The following is a 22,842-nucleotide window of genomic DNA, read 5'->3' on the forward strand; positions in this document are numbered from 1 at the left end:
GACAATATCCCACTCATAGTGTCCCCTTCCTTCCCCCCAGGCAGCACAGCCCCTGGTGTGAGCAGCCCTTGGCAGGCGAAGTGGCCCTATTCCTCAGTAAGAGCGCAGGGCAATTAGAGCAATAGGGAGCCTGGGCAGGGTCCCATTTGAAAGCTCTCCTGTGTTGCAGCCACCTCAGATTTTTCCTTCCAGCTCTGTCAGGATGAGCCGTGGCTGGCGCGGCCAGCTTTCCCAGCAGCCAGCCAGCGGTGCGGTGGGACTGGCTCACAGCAGCTCAGCGAGCCAGGGCTTTTTACAGTGACTCATACCCCCAAAAATCCAGTAAAGGAAAAAAAATATATATATTACTCTGTCCTTTGTCAAGTCACGTTGTGGCTCACGTAGGGTAGATGCAGGGCTGGAGCTAAAGTGGTGGTACTTGCGATTAACTCTGAAACCTACTGATGGCAGTTGAAGTGCTGGTATTAACTACGCATCTGCTGTGTCCAGAAAAAACAGGATGGGAGTAGAGGAGGAAAACTTTTACAGGACTCTCTGGAAAAGATTGATCTCTTGCCGGAGAGACCCAGTGAACGTGGGAGCCTCATGGTGCTATTTTTAGCCACTTTTCAAATTGAAGCCGTATGTGCGTTCCCACGTTACATCCCTCCCCTGTCCACAAGCCAGCTCAGCTGTTCGGCGCAGCGGGGTGAGAAGCCAGCCTCATGTTTGACTTGGGAGGTGCTGGTGATGTTTCATCCTGGGCCGGAGAGCACAAGGAGGATGCTTGAGACACCAGGACAGCGCGTGCTAAAGCGTGGTCCTCCCCCACTGCTGGCACGACCGCTCCCTTTGTACCTGTCGTCTTCCCCTCCCCTCCAGGTCCACCGCTGCCCCTTCCCGCTGCCAGCCAGCCTGAAAACAGTCAAGTGGAGAAGGAAGATAGACCTGTTAAGTTTAGGCAATGATTTCCAGCTGAAGGATGGGTGCTCAGGGGAAAGGGAAACGGGGGACAGGGTTTTTATTAAAGCACAGCGCAGCGATTTTCCCCGTCACGTTGCCAGTGGGCAAGTTCGAAGGTCCGTGAGGTCAGGCGGAGGGTCTGTGTTTAAAGGTCGTTTATTTCTAACCTGACTCAAGCTTGTTCGTGTCTGGTTGCTGACTCTGAAAGGACTTTAGTCTCTCTCCTGACGTGTCCTCAGAGTCCTGGAGGCAGAGGTTACAGTACCTCATGTGCTTGAGGACAGGAGCGTGGTCTGATTAGCAGGAGCCTGTGGAGGTAGGACCATCTTTTGCTCTGTAGGGACCTGTGGTCCCCAAGACGTGCAGAGCTGCTCCAGTGCCTGTCTGATGTTGGCAGATGCGTGGGAGAGGCACTCACAGCCCTCCTGGGCAGAGCCCACCCTCCGAGCCTGGCTCAGGCGAAGATGGGGGGCTGTGATGGGTGGTCCTTGCCATCAGTGACCCTGGTCCCAAGCTGGGTGTCTCAACATGGTTTGCCAGAGACACCAGGGTGGAGCTAAGTGGAAACACAACCTGCCTTTAAAATAACAGGCAAACAGCTCCAAAAACTTTTGTTGTTCATAAGGAAGAATCCACATCATTTCTTCTTCCTTGCCAGGGACCACCAGGCTGGGGGATAACCCCGCACTGGCACGAGGTCCATCTGCCAGTGCCACTGGTGCATCCAGGAGGTGCCCTTTCTTGGTCTGCCACCTTCCCCAGTGGGATCCAGCACGGCGTCACTGGATCAAACCACGATGTGATGACCCATCTGTACCACCAGCCAAGGGGACCTCACGGAGGGAGAGCCTGTGGCCACAGCAGAACTCACACACCAGGCTGAGCCCCGGCAGGAGGAGAAGGGAGGGGCAACATCCAGGAAAAGGCTCTTTAAAGCTGCTTGGAGGCCTCACAAATGCCTGGGCAGGGGATCCTCTTTGCTAAGGGATGTGCCAAGGGGGCTCCAGTGGTGCGAATCACCCACAGTCTCACGCTTTCCACCCCTCTCCCCTTGAGGAACCGGAGAGGTGGCAAACCTACTCCCATGCTCTCTTCCAAGGATTCCTTTTTGGTTTGGCATCAGTTTTCCACATTGCAGCTGACAGGGTTTCCTCTGGGGGTCGTTCGGTCTCACTGTCACTTGTGACTCTTTTTAGGCTGGAAGCTAGTAAAGTTATTCCATCTTCAAAACTCAGGATTCAAAGCCCTGCCTTCTCCCCTCGAGCCAGGCATGTTTGCACTCAAAGGTGGCTCCCAAAAGGTTGTCAGAGGCAGGAGCATCAGCATCAGTATTACCTCTCACCTTGATGAGCAGACCTGAGACCTTCCAGCCTTCTCACTAATTAGGAGCTATCAGCCCTAGCTGGCACATGACCATCCTGGACTCGACGGAGCCCTTAAGCAAGAACCAGCTATTCACACTCAGCTTCTGGCCTCCCGACGATGGCTTGGAGCAGCAGAAAAATGCAGAGGAGCTTCCAAAGCATCACATGGCTCCTTGGAGCAGCACGGCCGTCCTCCGGGCAGGAACCCTGTGGAGGGAAAGCTGCTCAGCCGGTCAGGAGGCAGGCAGCAGAGCGGCACTGAGCTTTTCAGCTCACACCAAGATTTATGATTTACGGGCTGGATTTAACGCTTGCTTGTTGGTACCAGTGCTATGGGATGGGGGGATTAAGCAAAAGACAAAGCCCTACCCTACAGACATCAGTGTTGCTGCTCAGAGCACGGTTTGAGGATAGGGCTGGCTGCCGTAGCAGCTCGCCCTTGGAAGGAGCTATCTTCTCCCCTCTGGTCGCTCTCCAGGGCTGGTTGTGCAGCCCATGCACTGTTCCCGAGGTCAGTCTGACCTCCAGAAGCCAGTTTAGCTGGCTAAGCCAAGCCTAGCACCAAAGCAGCTGGCTTTTTGCTCCTCTCTGAGGTGGAGCAGCTCAGACATTCATGGCTGATGTACCTTTCCAGGATGGCAAATGAACCCTCCAGGGTGTGGGATGTGCTCCAGTGGCTGGAGACATCCCTGTGCACGGTGTGTGTGGATGCTTTGAAGTGCGGGGCTTAACTTTTAAGCCCCGAGAGGCCATTTTCTCGCTGAACAGTGGCACCCTGGGGCACGAGAGGATGCCTGAGTCAGCGCTTTGCTCCCCAGGCAGGGGCCCGTGCACAGGGGTTGTCTCAGCTTGTTTTATAGAGCTGTTAAATAAACCTCTCTGCTGCCTAGCACCTTCTCATGAGGCATTTTCTGAGGTTAAGATGCATAGAAGGGGCCCTGGGGCGACTTTTCAGCCTCCTCCCATGCAATCCACCTGGCAGGGCTTGACTGTTCAACTGGGGACAGTCGTTGGCTTTTTGGGGGATGCTTGAACCCCATGGGTGGCAGCCAGGAGGGTGGGCTGTTCTCCATCTGCTCTGGAAGACGTAGGCTGGAGCAGATAAGGTTATTTGGCCAATTTATGGCATTAGCTGGGGAGGTGGAAAATCCCAAGTCTCGTGATGGGGCTGAGGGTTTATGGCTCCTGCAGACAGAAAAGTTCATCTGGCTGGAAATCCTGCCTTTTCCTTGAGGTCTCAAAGTCCTGCCGGGATGAGTGCAGTGGAGAGCTGGATAGCAAAGAGGGCAGAGCTGGGACAAACACCTGCATGTCACGTTGGGTGCGTAAAGGGCTTTACAGTGATGCCCTTGGCGTGTTGCTGGGATGGCCAGTCCCCTCTTTTTGGGCAGGAGGGGACTTTTCTGCCTTGGAGAGGCTGGAACTGACCGTGCAACACCCCTTTCTTCCCAAAAAGTAGAGGAAAAAAAGCAGAGTGGGTTTGAACCTGCTAACCAGGATGGGTAATTGGAGAGCGGGGGAAGCAGAGGGCTGGCGTGGCCTGTGGAGCACAGACATCCGATGCTCTTGGCAGGCAGGCAGTGAGGAGCATGTTAAATCGCTTTTTGCTTGGCCTGCCTGGCATTCCCAGGGCCGTGCTCTCTGTCTGGGGGGGTGGAAAGGGAAGGGCAGCCCGCCAGCATCCCAGTGAGGAGTGCTCTGGGGAGGGAGTGGGCTGGGGGTTTAGCCTCGGGTTCTGGCAGTGAGGAGTACGTGGGGATCCTGTGCAGAGCTGGTGCGTGTCTGCTTTGGTGGTAAGGGGGTGCAGAATCCCCAGGATGCCACCATCCTGCAGTGATTCACTGTCCCCCTGCCCCATCCGCCCTGCTCCCCTGCCGCCCATCCCTCCTTAACCTCCCAGCTCCCAGTCTATCGCCCACCGCTCACTGGGGGGGGGGGGGGGGGGGGGGATTAGCTGGGTCTGACCAAAATCCTCTGCTCCCCAGCCTGGATGCTCTTGAGCTCCCCTGCACACACAGTTTGCTTGGCCAAACGTCTCAATACCTCCTGGCAAGCTGGAGGCTCCCAGGGCTGGGATGTGGGATCCCCTCCTGCTCCTCCTTCCTTTGGCTGTGCTGATGCCACCATGCCCCTTCCAGCTGCCATTGCCAAACCCGTGCCCCGAAAATCTCTGTGCCCCACCAGCTAGTGAATCGGGGCTGGGGGGGAGGGGAATGCATGTCGCCTCTTCTTCTCTCCCACCCTCCGGCCTGCTGCATTGCAGAACAAAACCTGCGTTTGTTTTTGCGGGAACCGTTCAGCTTGTACTCAGCAAAGTGTGAAAAAAAAAGAAAAAAAAAAGAAGGGGGGGGGGGGAAATGCAGCCCCTTTGATAAACTGTGATATGAACTCGGGTAAAATCCAAACAGCTGTGAGTGCTACAAGGGAAGCTTCTGTGTCAGGAGGCAGTGAGCCTGCGAAAATACAGTGCTCTGCCTGCCAGGATGCTCGCTGGCCGCCTGCCCTTCTGCTTTAATGAACTGTGTGCTCTCCATCCCCCACCTCGTGCCTTGCAGAAAGGAGGAACCGGAGAAAGCCTTTTATTTATTTTTTTTTTCCAGCCGTTTGCAAAGCAGTAAGCAGGGCTCCCTCCCACCCAAGCCCCCAGCCAGGCACAGGGTGATGGAGTGGGGCAGTGAGCATCCCCGGCTCTGCACCGAGGTCTGTGGGCTTCTTGCTCAGCTCTGGCTCTCTTTCCTCTGTGCCTCCCTTTAACCCCTGCACATTCCCCAGAATCTCTCCCCAGCTCTGCCTCCACCCAGCCGTGAGAAACCCCGCGCCTGCAGATGCGGAGTGATGCTTCAGTGGTGCGGTGGCACCCAGGCTCTGCTGCTGTGCATCTCCCACTGCCCCAGCCGTGCATGGTGAGCACCCTGCGGGCTCTTCTCAGGCTTTCATGCCAATTTGGGGTGAAAGCCAGCAACTCCTCTGTACCTCCAAAACCCCCTGGCTCTCAATCTGCCTGTTTTACATCATGCAATGGGCTCCGCAAGCCCAAGGGAGGATGTGTTTAATGAGGTTTTAATTCGCTGAGGTTATGGGGCGTCATGCTGGGCTCTCTGATACCCGATTTCCCCCAGGCTAGAGGTTGGATCTAGGGTTACAACACACTGGGAACCATCAACAGCATGATCTGCATGATGGAGGAGCCTGGTTGCTCTGCCTAAGGATTGTTCCTGCTGGGATAGCAGGAGCTGGGCCAGCCTGTGGCAGCCCACTCCTGGGGCTGGACCCCCCAGGGAAGGACGGGAGATGCCTCCACAGAGCCCTGGGGGCTGGAGGAGCCAGGGGAGCTCACTGTCCTACCCGCCAAAGCTGTGCCGGGACTGGCCATACTCGGAGCTGCCTGGAAGGTTTTGATGGATTTTCCTGTAGAAAAATGGGAACCACATGTGAGCGGCAGCACCGGAGTGGGCTGGGACTAATTCGGGTCAGCAAGAGGGTGGAGGGGAGGAAGGGGAAGTGTGTGCAGGGGAGGAAAAGCCTCCCAAAAATGGCCAAGTTCCTTCAAAGGGCAGGTCCCCATGGAGGCAGGGGTGTGTGTGTGTGGGGGGGGGGTGGTGGGTATTTGCTCCCTCCCGGCACTTTCCCTGGGATCCCAGCAGGAGCCCTCCGGAAAAGGGGCTGGGAAAGGGGGGAGCAGGGAAAAGGTGGGCAGGGCAGTGGGGACAGGAGCCCACAGCTCCCCTGCTTGCTAATCATCATGTTTCCTGGAGCAGGGCTTCAGCACAAGCTGCTTTCAAGGTGTCTCCCAAATTTTCCTTGCCCAGCCGATGGGGTGGGGACCCTCATTGCAGGGTGTGTGGGGGGTGGTTTTCACTGTTAGCTGCTAAATTAACCCGTCTGATCCCATCGGTCAGGGCTTGGGGGTTCTGGCAGCGTTCCCTTCTTTTGCTCTGCAAATGTGACATCTTGGTTTATTCATCTTCATGGAGGGAAGAGCCGGACAGGGAGTCTGGAAGAGGCTGAATAATGGCATTTTCCACCCATGTTTCTTACAGGGGATCTTGCTCAGGATTATCCCCAAGACACAAGGCACACTTGGTTAAAAACCTCAAGGCAGGGCTGAGTGTTTTGCCTCCTGCTGCTCTCATCAAGGGCCTTTTTCTATTCCTGGCTGCTTTCGAGCATCTCACAGCCCATCGCTCTCCGCCGGCAATGGGCGTGCAGCCCTCCCTCCTCACGCGCCGCCCACCGATTGCAGGCACAAGCTGGCAGGCGGGCGAAGATGCTCCGGCACTTCCCACAATCTCACTTTGCCACAGATTTTCATCAAAGGCAGATGCTCAAGGCTGGATGCTGCCCTGGGAAGGGCTCACCGCAGCTGCAGGCTTCTTAGCTACTGTGGGTCCAGCTGGGCGATCTGCTCGCAGGATGGGATGTCCTGGGATAAGATGTCATCATTGTCATCAACTCCTCGTTGAAAGTGTGGAGCTGTACAAAGCCACCCTGGTTGGAGCTCCTTCCCTTCAGTGCCTGAGCTGCTGTCAGTGCTGTCAGGGCAGGGAACATCCAGCCTCTCTCACACGTCTGTGAGCCTTGGAGGGTTAGGGGGAGCAAGGCTCCTCAGGCTGCATCCCACCTTGGATCCCTCCAGGGATCCTGGCTCCGAAGGCAGGGTGGGCAGTGGGATCCACCCTGCGATGCTGAAAAGCAGCGAGATGCAGCAGGCACGGAGGCAAACCCCACAGTAAGGCAAAATAACATCTGAGGCATCTAAACCACAACATAAACCGAGGTGGTTTTTTAGCTGACACACTTGAGTGAGGAGTGTGGCCGGGCTCACTGGGTTACCCACAGGCACCTCCGTCCCTGAGCTCTAGGATGTGCTTGAGTGTCCCCAGTCCTCCTGCTCCTTCTGTCTGTTCTCCCCAAAGCTGCACAAGGATTATCACTGCCTCTAGTGTGTCTGTGCTTGGATTTGAGCTGATCAAGCAAAATACAGCCAGTTTGCTCAAGCAAAGCGACGGAAAAGTCACGGCGGGTCCAACTTGAGATGCTGGCAGAAGAGATGAGGCAGCTTCACCTCCCACCCCGGGGCAGGCATGTCCCTGAGCCAGTGGGTCCCCACCTGCTGCCACCCTTAGGATGCTGCCACCTCCTTCCAGTCCCTTTTTTCATTCCTTCTGGAAAGCTTCACCCTCAAACACGCAGTGTCTTCTTGGTGTACTCCACCTCCAGCCAGTCCCTCTGCTTTCAGACATCTAGGGATGCCCAGCAGGACCATCTTCCTGCAAATTTGCCATCCCTTCGGGGGAAATGCAAAGGTTCATCCACCTCTAGGACAGCAACATGCTCCTCAGCCATGCCTTTAGGAGCAAAAGCACTTTTATTTCTTCGTCTTAAAGCAAAGTGATGGGGAGGGATGGGGAAGGGCGAGCACAGGGACTGTGGCTCCCATCTCTCCTCAAGCTGTGCACGCCCTGAACTGGATCAGCCTCTCCCAGCTCCTGTTGCCACAGCTTTGCGCCTGTTCCTTTAACCTATTTTATTTGCAGTGAAGAGAAATTATAGGGGGAGAAATAAGGCGCTTGTCAGTTTTCTTAAAAATTAGGCCACAGCTGTCAGCCTGAAAGGGAAGTGTACGTCTGAAAGGAAGGATCTGCTGCTGCTTTACACATCTCCCCACCTCCCCAGCCAGCCCCTGCCCTGCCTCCTTCAAAACAGAGGATGCTTGCCTGAAAACATCACTGCCTGCTGTAAGTCCCCCTCTGCGGTCAGGCTGAACATGAGTCCTTCCCCGCAGCTGGGGAGGGGGGCTGGAGCCAGGGTTTCAGCCCTGCCAGGCACATGCTGGAATGCTGCTGCCTGTGCCTCCTGCCTGGCGCTGGAAGCCCCAAGAGCCCAGGGAAGAGACTTGCATTTGCTGTCTGTTTTGCCATTGAGTCATTGGCGGTTTAAAAGTTGGGGAAGAAATGCCACGGGGGGTTATTTTTTGCTTTCCTGGAGCATTCAGAAGGGGAGAGCTGTCTGTTTTTCAGGTGAGCTTCCTGTAGATGCTCCGATGTTCCTACAGTATCTTGTAAGCTTTGCAGGTCATCAGTGACTGCATGCTTGCAGGCAGGATAGCTTTGTCTGTGGGTCACCATAAGGTTTCCTTGAGGAAACTTCTGGGACACACTAACTTGGGCAGCTGGAGGCTGGTGCGGTCTGTGTGTGTCTAGTGGGCTTCACCTTGGAGGAGCTGTCACATTCATCTGTGTTACATCTAAGAGTTGGGTAATATCTTGGGCTGAGTGGACCATTAAGTTTCCAAATTTAGTTATCTTTTAGCTTCTGGGCCATCCCAAAGGATATTAGGGGTTGATCATCTTCTGTGCTGAAGGCGATCAGAGGAAGAAACTGAAGAAATTGTTTGAAGACACTTCATCTGAAGGAACTCTTCCTTCTCCTTGCTACAGTCCTGTTACCCACAGCTCCATACCGAACAGGCGGAGGAATTTCGCTGGTGATGTGAGTCCCCAGAGGTGCTGGATACCTGCTTTATGAATGGAAGGTGAGCCCTTCGAAGGGTGCTCTTCTCCAAGCAGCCAATGTCCAAGGTAGGAACCAGGCTGGGTTCATCACGAGTCAAGGTGGACATGCCCAGCTTTGGGCTGGGCTCCTGCTTTGGTAGGCAGGTGGGCAGGGGCAAAGCCATCCTGCCCGCTGGGACAGGGACCCCCCGCTGGTCTGGTGTCCAAGGGGAGCACCACGAGGAACAGAAGCCAAGGGCTGAAGCTCTCTGTGGGACGGAGATGCTGTTTCAGCAGCTGAAGTTGATCTCAAATACTACTGTATGTTTGTGTTGTGCTTCTCAGGGATCCCCCTTGGGTGCTCGGGGGGGTCCCTGGGGACCCCTGGGGAGCACCTTATGGCTGAGATGGCCCCAGCCCAGCACTGAGCTGGCACTGCAGCTCCTTCAGCCGTTGTCACACTGACGGTTTCTGCCGAGCAGCCGCTCCGTAGGAGGGTTTTCTTGTTTGCAGTGAAACACTCTGCACCTTTCCCTTTTCAAGCAAAGGCATCGCAGGGCTTACCTCCTGCTTCCCGAGATCCACACATCTCCTCCCAGGATCTGTGGTCCATGGCTGTCACCGAGTTTCCCAGGGGAACTTGATAACCATTACAAGAAACCGGGGCCGGTGAGGTTGAAAAGAAAGTTCAGGCTTTGTGGCACGTTAAACTAGGCCTCCCCTAAGCGTTCTCACCCTTCCCGCTGATGGGCTCCCTTTCCTGACTGACCTGACATCTCAAAGAGCAAGATCTGAGCATTGGGCCGTCAAGAAAAGTCCAAAAGCCACATGAAGGAGGAGGCGTGGGTCGTGCTTTTGCTCACGTCCTCCTGGCTGGAGCAGGCTCCTTGCTCACCTGGGACGAGCTGTGCTGGCTCCTGAGCCGCCCTTCCCAAGGACACGTCCGTGCTCTCCAGGGCTTTCCTTGGCCAGGTGGCACTTTACAGCTTCCCACGCCACATATCTCCCTCCAGCCCATCCCCAGGAGACATCCCCAGGTCCCCTCTGTCTCTTGACGAGGACCTGAGTCCGACAGGGAGATGTGCCAGCAGAAGCTTCACGGAGATGGAAATGGGTGGCTGGGAGAGAGGAGGTGGAGCAGGCAGAGGGTCCCTCTCCTCCCCACACCTGCCTCCTGCAGAAGGAGCCCCTAAACTTCCCAAACCCTTCGCAATCCCTTACATTAAACGCTATGGATTTTGAAAGCAGGAGCTGCCAGGGTTGCCATGGTTTCCCTTGCCCAGAGGAGCAGCTCCAGAGCCTGGATTCGGCAAAGACAGGGAGAAAAATGGAGCACTGGGATTTTCTTCACTGCTGTGGTGGGGAAGGACAGAGGAATGGCATCCTTTTGCCTTCCCTGCGCTCTTCTTCTCCCCATCCTAATTTTATCTGTGCTTCCTCTGCACATTCCTAAAGGATCCCAGCTGCTGGGCTGGGGATGCTGCTTTTCCTGGCAGGAGGATTTGAGGGGGACAGGGACGGGCATCGCAGAGGCTGCAGGCGCCCTGGGCAGGCAGGTCGAGCCGAGGCATCTCCTGGGGAGCCTGGAGCAGGGAGGAAGGGTGGTGGAAAGCCTTGGGAGGAGAGGGGAAGGGAGCAGGGGAAGAGGAGAGTGGGGAGGAAGGTCAGAGGAGCTCGCAGCCAGGGTAGAGGTTGCAAGCCCCATAAACCAAAAGGGGGGCAGAGCTGCAGAGCACCTTGGAGCATCGCTACCCCCAGCCTTAGCCAGCTCCTTCCCTGGCTCCAGCCCCACTGCAGTTGCTGGAAGTGGGACAAGATAGCACCCTCTCTCCCTGCTGGCGTGTTGTGTCTGCCCAGAGCTAATAAAGCAAATCAATGGTGCTTAATGAAGAAGCACCTGCTTAATTGAACACAGCAGGATGGTGCTCAGCATGGGTGGGTGATGGGATGGGGCCAGCAGCGCTCCCCACCAGGGCTCCCTGCCGGTCCCAGCAGAGGAGACGGTGTCTCCATCCACAGTGGGGCTAGATTTCATTATTTTTTTTTAGATTGTATGGAAAACTAGATTTTCACCCCCTTCGAGCAAGCATCGGGCTGCCCTAGCCCTCCGCCATCCTGTTCCTGCGTGGTGGCTCAGGGCAGGGAACAGGACCAAAGCAGTTAAAGGGGCGAGCAGGCAGGATGGAAGCTCCAGCAGCTCCCTGAAATTATGATGTTTAGATTAGCTGGGTTTCCAGGCATCGAGCTGTCAAAGCAAGAGGGCTGGGAGGGATGCCGGGGCTTGCCCTTAATTGGAGATGTGGCTCTGAAGCCATCGCGCTGACGTCCCCCGGGCTCCAGCACGCTGCCCCGCAGCAGCTCCCTGCCCCGGGGCTTGGTGGCCGCCGCATCGGAGGGGCCGTGGTGCTTAATGGGGTGCAGCTCGGGGATGCAGGGGGACCCTGGGGTGGCACGGCGATGCAAAGCTTGTGGTGAGCTCCGTGGCTCTTCCCTTGGGCAGCATCATCTTGCCAAGGGGTCCTTTGGGCTAGGGGGATGGCAGGGTCCTGACCCTGTGGTGGGGTTGGGGGTGACCTACTGGGTCCCTCAGGAGCCTCGCTGTGGCTCGGCACCATCCAGGGCGATGGGCAGGGGCTGTGCCCCATCACCACGCTGCCAGCAGGCCTACCTCCCGCCTGCCTGCAGCTGCGTTCCTTGGCTCCATCAGAAAGGCTCGAATAACCCTTTTAATTTAAGGAGTTAAATTTTAATGGCCTAAATACCACACTTCATTATCGCGCCATGTGCCTGCGCCGATGCTGCTTAACATCTCGGCAGTGTGGTGTGGTGATGCTCTGCGGCTGCTGCCTCCCCAGGGACGCTTCTTCCCCTCCTCTCCCACACGTGGAGGTCTCGGGGACTCGCAGGGTCCCCATGGACAAGGGGCAGGGGGCAGGGACACACATGTTGCCCGTGGGGATGCAAGGAGAGCCCTGGGGAGAGGCATCTCGCTGGGATGATGCCTCGGGGGGATTAGCCAGCTCCTTCCATCGTTGCATCAAAACACGGGCAGGTGGATGGATGGGTGAGCCGCAACCAGCCCCGTCAGTAAAGTTTTCAGTCTTACAGCTGGGGTGTATATATTTATATTTATAGGGTGTATATACTTGGGGGATATATATATTTAAGGGGGGTGTATATATATACACACACACATTTTTATGGGATGTATGTATCTGGGAGATATAGATACATATATATTTATGGGGTATATATGTCTGGGGTGTACATATAAGGGGTATGGCTCCTGCTTGCTGTCCCCTCTGCCCGTGCCCTTCTGCAGCCGCCCCTTTGGCATCTTGGCTGCTGCCTGGTTGGTTTGAAGCCACCTGTCCCCTGTACGGCCCCATCCCCTGCCTCCTCCCAGCCAGCCTCACATTCCCCTCGTGCCATCGAAGCTTCCCAGGGGATCAGCGCCGGGGGACCCCTCCCATCCCACTGGCAGCCACCCGGCGCTGGCAGTTGGGTTCAGCTGCTGGCTGCTGTCACGGAGGCCAGCAGCTGTGTGGCCGGCCAGTTGTCCCCTCCTTTGGGGACCGCTTTTGGGATGTGCTGACCAAGGGGCTTTGTGGGGGACAGTTTGGGGTCTCTACCTGCGTCAGGGGAGGCCGCTGAGCACTGACAAACTCATTCTGCTGGTGGCTCCCGGAGAGCCTGGGGCAGCTGGCGGGGATAGTGCACGGAGGGGCAGCATCCCGGCGGGGTGACATGGCTTCAGAGCAGGGGGGGACGGATTCTGCATGGCTGCTCCTTTAACACCCCGATGGTTTCCATTTTCCCAGTGCCACCAAAAGGAGGGGGAACAAACCCAGCCCTTTCCCACTAATCAAAATCAGGCCTGAAATTAGAAAGCGGCTCGTGTTCAGGCCCCTGCTTGCTGGGAGTGCGGCGTTCACCAGCCAAATGTCAGAGCTCCTATTTATGGAAAGCAAGAGCCCTCCTTTTCCATGGAGGAGCTGCGGATGGGGGGACCTGACCGGTGTCCTCGCCGTGGACAGAGGAGGGCAGCTTTGGAGGTCACTGAATTGCCCTCGATGCTCGCTGGTACCATTTTTGGTTTGGCTGAGCTTGTTTGAGCTCTTTTCGTAGCCTTTCTGCCTGGAAGGTGTAAAACGCCGGCTCCCTGCCAGCCAGGAGCAGAAGAGCCAGTCTCCAGCTGTACTGGCACACCGGGTGCTTTGCAACTGAGGGTAGAACTATCCTGGTGTCCATCCCTGGGGGACCTGTCCCCTCTTTGGGCACAGTAAATCACCCCGCTTCACGGTCCGAGCATCCAGCACGGCTGCTGGAGGAAGCTGGGTGCGGATGGGACATCCAGTTACCCCATCTTACTGGAGGAGGGTAGGATGGAGCCAGCTCACTCCTGGGCTGGGCTTGGACCTGCCCAGGCTGGGCTTGCTCTGCCGCAGCTGGTGATGACCGGATCCTGCCTGCAATGCTGAGCTATTGATTTGCTTTTGGCTCCATCAGGCTGGACTAAAAGCCTCTGCCATCCCCTTCCCTCCCTCGATGCTTCACTTTCCCATCGCTCTCCCTCCTCCAGCCAGCCCGCGTCCAAGCGGCGAGAAATCGGGGAAGCATTTTCATCCCCATGAATGCAGCCGGTTACGTAAGAATAATTGGGATAAATGAGCTTATTTATCACGGCCCGTTCCATTTTAGCGGGGTCCAGGGCGATCGTCGGGTTGGGTTACGTAAAAGCCCGCACAGAGCATCTCATTGTCCAGCAGCAGCCACGCGGGATGTGGGAGCTGCCGATGGAGGGGAGCCGGGGCTGGGCCAGGAGAGGATGGGTTGCTTGGCAGGATGAGGAGGTGGGGGGAAGGTGGGAGGTTTCTTCCTCCACATGTTGAGGAGGGAAAATCCGTTTCTTCATTCCCTGTGCATCCCCTGCATCCCTAAAACACCAGGCTTTAGGGTATGGGTTTTGGTGTCTAACTGTAGACAAGTAGTCTTCCACCGGTCCTTCCCTGCAGGGACATGGGCTGGGAACTCGTCTCCTTCCTCCTCCTCACTCCAGGAGGTGAAAACATGACCTCGGGGCAGGTGGGGGAGTTCAAGTGTGCCTCCTGCCTCCCAGCCAAACTGAGCAGCTAGCAAATGCCTCCCACCCAGCCACCAAAGCAGGTGCTCTTTGTTTTGCCCCCCAAACCCTCCTGAGATGACTCCAGGTGGGGATTTCATTGCCAACTGAGATTATCTGGTGGGGAACAGTGCTTGGTAGGAGTTGGGGGAAAGCAGAGGAGCTGCCAGCATCTGCCCCAGTACTGAGGTTCCCCGGCAGCCTGTAGGGGAGATGTGGGGATGCAGGGAGCATCCCAGTTTCAGGAGGAGCTGGGGAGCTAGGTGAGTTCCCCTGGGTCTCTCCAGTGTGGGCACCGTAGAGCTGAGCCGGCATGGGGCAGCAGTTTCAGGTGTCCTCAGACAAACTGCCCAAGAAGGCAGGAGCCTGGAGAAAAACAGGAAATCCCTAAATCCAAACAAATGAGGAAGTATAAAAAAAAAAAAAAAAAAAATCTGGGTTTTGGTTTCTGGTCTAAAATGTTGAAAACCTTGAGAATGCCTCAGGACATTCCTGCCGTGACCTGCCAGGCTCGGGCAGGCAGATCGGCATGGACCACGGCGCCGGCTGTGCCATGTTTTGGGGAGAGTGGTGCTGGCAGGGTGTCCGGCAGAGCAGAGGCATCTTCCAGCTTCACCAGCTGGAGCTCTGGAGCCCCTCGGCACCGGATCTCATGGGAGTTGGAGCGTGGAGGAGTTCAAAGAACAACGGGGTGTGTTACTGGAAGAAAGGGGAGCTGCAGACGGAAAGGCGGCCTCTGGCTCCAGGGCTGCCGGGTCGCACAGTGCCGGGAGGGATTGCTTTGTCCCAGTGGCCATGCTCACTCTGTGCCAGTTCCCTGGTGTTGGGGTGATACTGGTCTGACTGGGCCATCGTATGCTGTCTGTAACCATGCTGCTGCAAGCTCCCTGCAGTTGTCAGGGTGGAAAGCAATGCCAAAACCTCTCAAGGGAAGTCACTGGGAGGCTTGAGGTGGCAACAAGCTGTGGTGGTGCATGCCATCGAGGTCCCAGAGCAGCACGACTGGGAATGTGAATTAGCCCAACTATTTTTTTGGCCTTACCCTGGTGCAAATAGCTGCACCCTCCAAATGCAGAGTCCCACAACATCTCCCTTCTGCTGCCACTGTACTTGCCCAACCTCTGGTGCACCCGTATCTCTCATCCTCGGTCCCCTCTGGAGGAAGGAGGTGATGTGCTGGCTTGGGTCAGGGTCTCAGATGCACTCATTAACCATCCATCCCCCCTGGTTTCTTTCCTCTGTGATACACAGGCAGCTTTGTCTACTTCTGAACGCAGAAAACATCTTCCACTCCATGGCAGACATACTGCTTCGGGAAGAGGACCTCAAGTTTGCCTCTACCATGGTCCACACCCTGAACACCATCCTGCTGACGTCCTCTGAGCTATTCCAGCTGAGGAACCAACTGAAGGACCTGAAGACCCCGGTACGGGCAGCAGGAGCAGGCTCAGCTCTTGAGGGGCACATAATGGGGGTGGCAGGGACCTGGCAGCCACGTGGGGATGTGTCTTGCTTGCTTCCCACCTGGCAGGTCCCAGGGCTGGAGCTTGGGTGCCCAGGGTGGCCCCTTTGTTCCTCCACTCTTCAGGAGTTGAGGGGTCTTGGAGGACGTGCCCAACTCTTGCTCTTCTCCCCCAGCATGGGAACAGGTTCCCCAAGCCCTCGAGCAGCTGCCACCTCTCTCCCTCCACCCTGACATGGGGCAGGAGCAGAGCCCACCGGTTCCTCAGCTGTCCCTGCCAGAAACGCACCCGCAGGGTTTGCCGAGCAGCTGCCACCAGCATCAGCGACGTCCAAGCAAGGCAGGGAGAGGGAGGAAGACTTCTCCTCCTCAGGCTGAAGGCCAGCAATGCAGTGGTGTCCCCTTGGGTGGGACAGCCACCATCCTCCGGTCCTTCATCCTGCAGCACCCCTGAGGGCCACCCCATCACACTGCCACCCTAAAAACCACCTGGTCTCCATCTCCTGAGACTGGTGGGCTCATGCCAGTGCCAGGTGGTCTTGGTGGGTCCAGAAATGTCCCTTCGTGTCACAGTGGCACTTGCCAGCCCAGTGGGTTGGTGTTGGGGACCTGGGGCTCTCCGTGCCACATCCTTGCTCCCACTGGTGACCCGACGCCAATGGCTCCCTCTTTCCCCAGGAAAGCCGTAACCTCTTCTGCTGCCTGTACCGGTCCTGGTGTCACAACCCCGTGACAACCGTGTCCCTCTGCTTCCTTACCCAGAACTACAAGCATGCCTACGACCTCATCCAGAAATTGTATCCTTTGGGGGTTTTCTGCGAGGCTGGTGGCCAGGCTGGCCCTTGGTCCCTCTGTGGCCACCAAGGTCACCCTGCGGGCCAGCCCAGCCTCCTGCCTGCAGCCCATCATTACCGGGGCGGCGTCCCCGCGATGCGAGGGCAGGGCAGCCTGTGCTGGGTGTGCGCCAGCTCCCTTCCGCTTGCGTCGACCTCTTTTTTGTGGTGTAAAAAAAGGAAAGCGTGCACTGGCTGAGCCTTGACCTTCCTGTGCCTGGGAGGGGAGGCTCCTCAGCATCCTCTTCCTCCCAGGAAGACTAAGGCTTTGGCCTCCTGGCCTGATGAGGAGCAGGCAGCGCCCAGCGCAGCACGCTTCCCGGTGAGCTCACCATCTGCCTGCAGCAGAATGATTGTTTTCATGTGCCAGCAAACCCCAGCCCTCCCTGAGCAGCTTTCCATACGACAAGGCTTAATAACGCGCTCAGGTTCCCTTCTCGGCACGCACCAGCGTTTCTTCTGGGGGACGGGAGCGCTCAGCATCGCCTCCGTGCTGCCCCAGCGTCCTGCCTTGCATCACCAACCAGGCTGGGCAAGCTGCCGGCTGGTGGGGCAGCCTGCCCCTTCCCCCACCCCTGCCTGCTTGTCCTGTTTCCTTCCACCCTCCCTTGGCCACCCTGCAGACCTTTCAGCCCTGCCCACAGACGAGCCCTGCCCGTTCCCTGCCTGCTCACTTCCCGCGGGAGCCGTGGGTGCAGGGAGAGTTTGGCAGAGCTGCGGTCCATGCCGGCCATCACCCAGGCGAGCCATCTGCTGCTGCCGGGCCACCCTTTTCCAAGGTGACATCCTTAACGGCTGCATCCAGTGGAGATCTGGAGGTCACAGTGGATTTCCTCACTGAGGTGGACAAGCTGGTGCAGCTCATTGAGTGCCCCATATTCACATGTAAGGAGGAAAACCTGTGTGGGGAAGGGGCAGCACGCGGTGCTCCCCCACCCCAGGCACATCCCCCTCCCTGCTCCTCCATCGCAAGCAGCAGTCGCCACATGAATAAATAGAGCAGAAGTTATGAGACTTCTTGCCGGGAGGTTCGCCCAGCACTGGAGCTGCCCACGGGGAACGGGCGCGCTGGCAGCACGGGGTGGGCAGCTTGACCCCCAGATACAGGTTACAGGAGCGAGTGGTGCTGGCACCAAAAGGATGGGGGGAGCCTGGACCACGCTGAGCATCTCCAGGGGGGTAGGGTGTCAGATGAGGGAAGCCATGTGTGCCACCCTTGGACACACAGGGTGGCATTGTGGATGCTGCTGGGGCGTTTAACAAGAAAAAAGGTGGGGGTTTTTCTGGAAATTGAAAATGAAGCCCTGGAAACCCAGAGCTGCTTCTCCAAATCTGCTCCCCCCAGCCCCAGCAGTGTGAGTCCCCCTTATGAGATAACACAGGCAGTGCGTGGCTGGGGGCTCAGGGACTTGGTGCTGGGAGCAGGGGGATGTGGCAGGGTGTCCTGTGGCTGTGGGGGATTTCTTGTGATGGCATTCAGCTGGCCCTGGACTCCTTCTCCCTGGAGGTGGAGCTGGGCATTGAGGGTGCTGGGAAATGTCCTGGAAAGGACTCTGGGGGGGACCTCTATAGGTCCAGGGCTGGAGAATATCTGGGGGAAGAGGGTTAGAGCAGCTGGGCTATAGAGATGTGGCTGAGCCTCAGTCATGCTCCCTCCCGTGGTACCCTGTGCCTCATCCTGAGGGTGACTTTCCCACTGTGTGAGGCACCATTGTGTCTGTGGCAGTTTTCCACAGCCCCCAAATTATTCCCTGAGGGTTCCCCACCCTCCCCATCTTAATCGCCAAGTCTCGGGGTAAAGGACAGATGTGTCCCCCACGGAGCAGCATCCCTGGGCATGGCTCCCTTCACTGGGAGACACCAGAGGTGCTAGTGGCAACCAGGGGCTGAGATGCTGGAGCAGGGACCTCTCACCCGATCCCCTGGGCTGCCCCAGGTGTGACCTCAGTTGGCTGTAGGGCTCCAGAAGACCTTTTCACCCACGAGCACCACGAGGGATGGAGCAGGAAGGTGGTTTCCCCTCTGGTGAGCAACACTGAGGCCCAACACATGTAACCGTCAGGGCTGGCCAGAGAGGATCCCTTCTGCTCTGGGGAGCCCCTGGGCAGGTGTTACCCAGCCCTCCTGACGTGTGCTGCTCCGGGGGAGTATTTCTGCTAATTCTGCAGAAGCTGAGGAGCAAACTCATGTTGCACATGTGTCCTCAGGCAGATGGTGTGGACGGTTTCAGGGATGAGTGGTAGCAGGGCTGGGAGACTGGGGAGCCGCTGCCTCCTTCCCCAGCTGGGGTCTGTGGCGAGGAGAGGGGCTTCTGGCCTGTGTGGGACACAAAGATGGATGAGTTAATGGACAGGGAGAGGCTGCTGGTGCCATGCAGCTGCCCCTTGGGTCGGCTGACAGAGGCTTACAGCCTCCCTAGGACCTTCAGAGGGGTTGGGAAGAACCTGCTGCTGGGGCTGGAGGTGAAGTGCATTTTACCTGCCTCCCCATCCTCTTCCTCTCCTCTTGCAGATCTCCGCCTGCAGCTGCTGGATGTGAAGAACAACCCCTACCTGATCAAGGCTCTCTATGGCCTGCTGATGCTGCTGCCCCAGAGCAGCGCCTTCCAGCTCCTCTCCCACCGCCTGCAGTGCGTGCCCAACCCTGAGCTCATGCAGACCACGTAAGTGCTGCAGGGACGGACCCTCAGCATGGGGACAGGGGCCAGGCCAGCCGTCCCCGCTGCAGCTGAGCATCCCCACGATCCCGGACTCAGCCCCGTCGCCCCTCGGCTCCTCTGCGGCCGTGGCTGCTCCTTGCCCCGTGGCCGGGAGCCTGGCTGGGGGGGTTTGTGTCTATATTTGGTAACCCTGGGAGGGCTGTGCCTCATCCACAGGCATTTGGCATCCGGGATGGAAAATTTCACTTGTGGGGTCGCTATGGAAACGAGCAGAGCTGGGAAGGAGGTTTATGGAGAGAGACTCCCAACAGCCCGGGGGTGCTCCCAAAGCATCCCCCCACCAGCCCGGACAGCTATGACAGCACCCAAAAGGACCCTGTCACCCGTGCACGCCTGGGGCTGGCTGCTCCATCCCCACCCCTGACCTTCGGGGAGCAGCGATGTGCGGCATCTCCCTGGGGACCAGCCTAAATCCTAGTGCCCCCTGCCCAGGGGTGCTGCCTGCCCGGCTCGTTAGATGCCAGTGGTGGGATTTGCTGTCCAGCCCTCGGCTAATGAGCAGGGGGGAATTGATGATAAAGCCGGGTCTGCCTTTGCAAAGCCCTGGGAACAAAAAGAAGAGCTCCCAAGATGGGCAGGTTTCTGAATTAACCCCTCACCACCACCACTCCTTGGCTTTTAACCGCTCCCCTGGCTGGCTTTTATCCCTCCTGGCCTCTGGCACTGAGCTCGTACCCACTACCCGGCACTGATGTTAATTGGGGGGGGCAGAGAGGGGGCTACATGTGCTTCTCTCCACCCCTTTTTCCCCTCCTCTAGCCCCGGCAGCGGGGTTTTTTCGAGCAACCAGAGCTGTCAGACGGCCTGAGCATCTGATTAACTCTGACCTACATTCCTTCAAACACCGAAGCCGGCTTTCATAACAAGCCAGCCCCAGCTGCCCCCTCCCCAGCGGGACACTGGGGCCTCAAGAGCCGCCTGCCATCCTCCCATGGGCTCCCCCGTGTCCCCCAGTGGGCATCCCGTGGCTGGTTGTCCCCCTCCCTTGCATGGGGAGAGCTCACGGGAGCTCCCTGAGCTGTCCCCACTGCCACCAGCCCTCTGTGCCACTGCACAAGGTTATTTTTTGCTTGCTCATAAAACCAGGCAGGGAATCTGAGGCACATGCTGGCATTCTTTCTGCCCAGTCCCACTGCTTTTGGCTGGAGTGGGTTGGGACAGAGGAGGAACATCCGTGCCAGAGGGGTTAAACCTCCCCTGTGGGGCCAAGGTGCTGAGGCAGATGTCCCTTGCCCCTCTGTCCTGTCCCAGGACCCCTTGGGCTCCATCTCATGCCTCTGGGGGAGGGAAACGGGTCTTTGGGGGTGTTTCATGGGGCGCCAGCATCACTAGGATGTCCTGGGCTCAGCTTCTTCAGGACAAGCCCTTGGTGCTGCTTGCGATGGATGCTCGGGGTACGGGCTTCTCCTGCCCCCTCCTGCCCTCACTGTCTGCTCCCCCCCTGCAGGGACAGCACCAAACCAAGCACCAGCTTCAAGAGGGCGTCAGCCTCCAACATCGACTACACGGAACTGCTGCAACACTTTGAGAAGGTCCAAAACAAGCACCTGGAAGCGCGACACCAACGAGCTGGGCGGGCAGAGCAGCTGGACCGGCGGGTGGTCCTCTGAGCATCCCTGCAGCAGCCGCGGGTGTGCACGGTTGCTGGGGCAGGGACCAGGGGACACGGACCAGGGGACAGGGACACCGGTTGCTGGCCGCCGGAGGATCTGGTGGGTTTAATGGCAGAGGGAGATGGGCAAGCGCTCGGTGCAGGGCTGGCTTTCCTCCCCGTTGTGCATGTGGATGGTGGGGGAACCTCAGGCTGTGCCTGGCTTCTCGCACAATCGATGCAGGAATGTGGGGAAGGGTTGCAGGAGGAGAGGGCCAGGAGAAAGCACCTCGTCTTCTCTTGCAATAGGGTGAGGAAACTCCCCTTTGCTTTGCTAATGCCTTCCCCGTGACTGTCAGCTGAGCGCCCAGCCTCCTGCCAGCAGGACCGGAGGGGAAGGGAAGACGGGAGCAACCCCTGGCCTCCCGCCCTGGAAAACAAGCACGCGGGGCCGCTGGCCGCCTCTCGCCACCCTGACTTCCACCCTCCGGCTCCGAGGCCATGCTGAAGGCTGCCAGCAGCATCTCACCTGGGGACTTGCGCTCCTGTGCATAGCACTTGGCCCCCTCCCTGCACCCACGCACCCTCCCCCGGTGGCACAGCCAGCACCGGGGGGCACGGAGGGTGGCAAAGACCCCCATCGCACGCAGCCCCAGGCTCAGCTCTTTGTTCCTACGTTGAGCTCCCCATGACAAAATAAACGAGTAATGCAGAGCAGCCCATTCCTGGTACCTGGGCTCCCCATCATGGATCTGGTCCCAAGGGGAGCCAAAAACCCAGCCAGGGCAGGGGATGGCATGGAGCATCTTGCTCAACCCCAAGCCCTGGGCTGGCCCAGCCCTGCCACGTTGGCTCGCCTGATCCTCTTCCCGGCAGGAAAAAAAACCACCGCCGAAATTCTTCCAGGCCACGGTCACAAAACCGCAGCACGGTGACAGGCATTTTCCTGGCCCCGAGCAGCCACCAGCGCTGCCTTCGCCCTGTCCCGTGGCGCCGAGAGCCCGTCACCGCCGGCGCGTGCCGGGCTGCCATGGCTCGGGGGGTTGCCATTGCGTCCCTGGCCCTCACCTGATCCCAGGGAAAGGGGGGTTGGAGGAATTCGTGGAGTTTTTATGGCTTCTGGCCTGTTTACAGCAGAGCCAGGCTCTGGCAGCGGGTTCCCTGAACAGCCCCGCACCAGCGCTGCTTTGGCCGGGATAAAGACATTCCTGTCATTCCCGGGAAAGGGCTTTCCAAACCCTGTCACGGCAGGTTAATTTTAACAGCCAACCCTTCAGGATGGGCAAGCGGTGGCTTCCCAAGGCGGCCAACCGCTCGGGGTGCCGGAGGGGTCCGTGTTGCCTGTCCCCAACCACTGCTGCGTCGCTGCCGGCATGGGCCAGGGCTGCTGCCGGCACCGGGGCTCTGCCCGTCGCTCCTGCCAGGCTCCCGCCGCTGAGCAGCCTCTTTCCATGCCGAGGGATGGGGTTTATGGGGAGAAATTCCAGCCGGCTGCCGCAGCGCTGAGCCGTAATCGTTTCCTTATGGGTGGCTGTTGACCAGCGCTGGCCAGAGCAGTGCAGTGCTGCCAGGGCATCATCGCTGGTGGGGGATAGGGGCTGCTTTTGGGGCGGGAGGGGGAATGGGCAGCTCAGGCTGAGCCCCTTGCCCCCACTGAGCATCTCTTCACTGTGAGGTGCAGCGAGGTGTGTCGGGGCTCAGCCTGGTGCCCCCACATCCCAGGAGCTGGGGATGGGGCCTCGGGATGGCTACGGGAAAGGGTCCGTCTGCGCATCCCTGCAGCTCTCCGGTAACCGAGTGCCCCCAGACATTTCAGAGCTGCCCTCTAACCGCCCTGGAGGGTGTTAAACTTCAGCCCGCCCCAAGGTGGGTGCCTGCAGCACACCTAGGCCTGTACCTCCCCAGGTGAGGAAGGCAGCGGGGCTCAAACAGCCCCTGGGGAGAGGCTGAAGAGCCCTGGCTTGGAGGCAGCACCCCCCCAGGGACCTGGGGCTGCCCCCCAGCATCCCTGGGTGGTCCCGATGCTTGCCCCAGCATCCCCAAGCACACCCCAGGGCTCTCCCTCTCCCCATCCAGCACCCCAGGAGCATCCCTCGGGGATACGCCGCTGCCCTGGGAGCAGAGCCCCCCAGCGGGGCTGCACCCCGGACCCCGTGTCCCCAAACATCCCTCGGGGCATCCCTGGCGCTGCTCCCCGACCCTCCCGGCAGCAACCCGAGCACTCCCCGGCCCCGGCATCCCAACGCACCCTCCGGGCACCCGCTGCTCCCCCCAGGGCTTCCCCCGAGCATCCCCCCGCCCCCCCCCCCGCCTCA

General features: G+C 58.4%; 1 protein-coding gene across 1 annotated transcript in view; it reads left to right on the top strand.

Annotated features, from left to right (window-relative positions):
- Nucleotides 1–21,244, top strand: part of VAC14 (VAC14 component of PIKFYVE complex) — a 64,482-nt gene extending 43,238 nt beyond the window's left edge. The window contains exons 15-19 of the mRNA XM_055726449.1: nucleotides 15,174–15,348; nucleotides 16,063–16,181; nucleotides 17,023–17,102; nucleotides 18,729–18,879; nucleotides 20,384–21,244. Of these exons, the coding sequence (XP_055582424.1) occupies nucleotides 15,174–15,348; nucleotides 16,063–16,181; nucleotides 17,023–17,102; nucleotides 18,729–18,879; nucleotides 20,384–20,546 (688 nt within the window). The 3' untranslated portion in view covers nucleotides 20,547–21,244. The remainder of the gene's footprint in view (nucleotides 1–15,173; nucleotides 15,349–16,062; nucleotides 16,182–17,022; nucleotides 17,103–18,728; nucleotides 18,880–20,383) is intronic.
- The last annotated feature ends 1,598 nt before the right edge of the window (nucleotides 21,245–22,842 follow it).

The sequence above is a fragment of the Falco cherrug genome, chromosome 14 (assembly GCF_023634085.1).
Source record: "Falco cherrug isolate bFalChe1 chromosome 14, bFalChe1.pri, whole genome shotgun sequence".
Lineage (NCBI taxonomy): Eukaryota > Metazoa > Chordata > Aves > Falconiformes > Falconidae > Falco > Falco cherrug.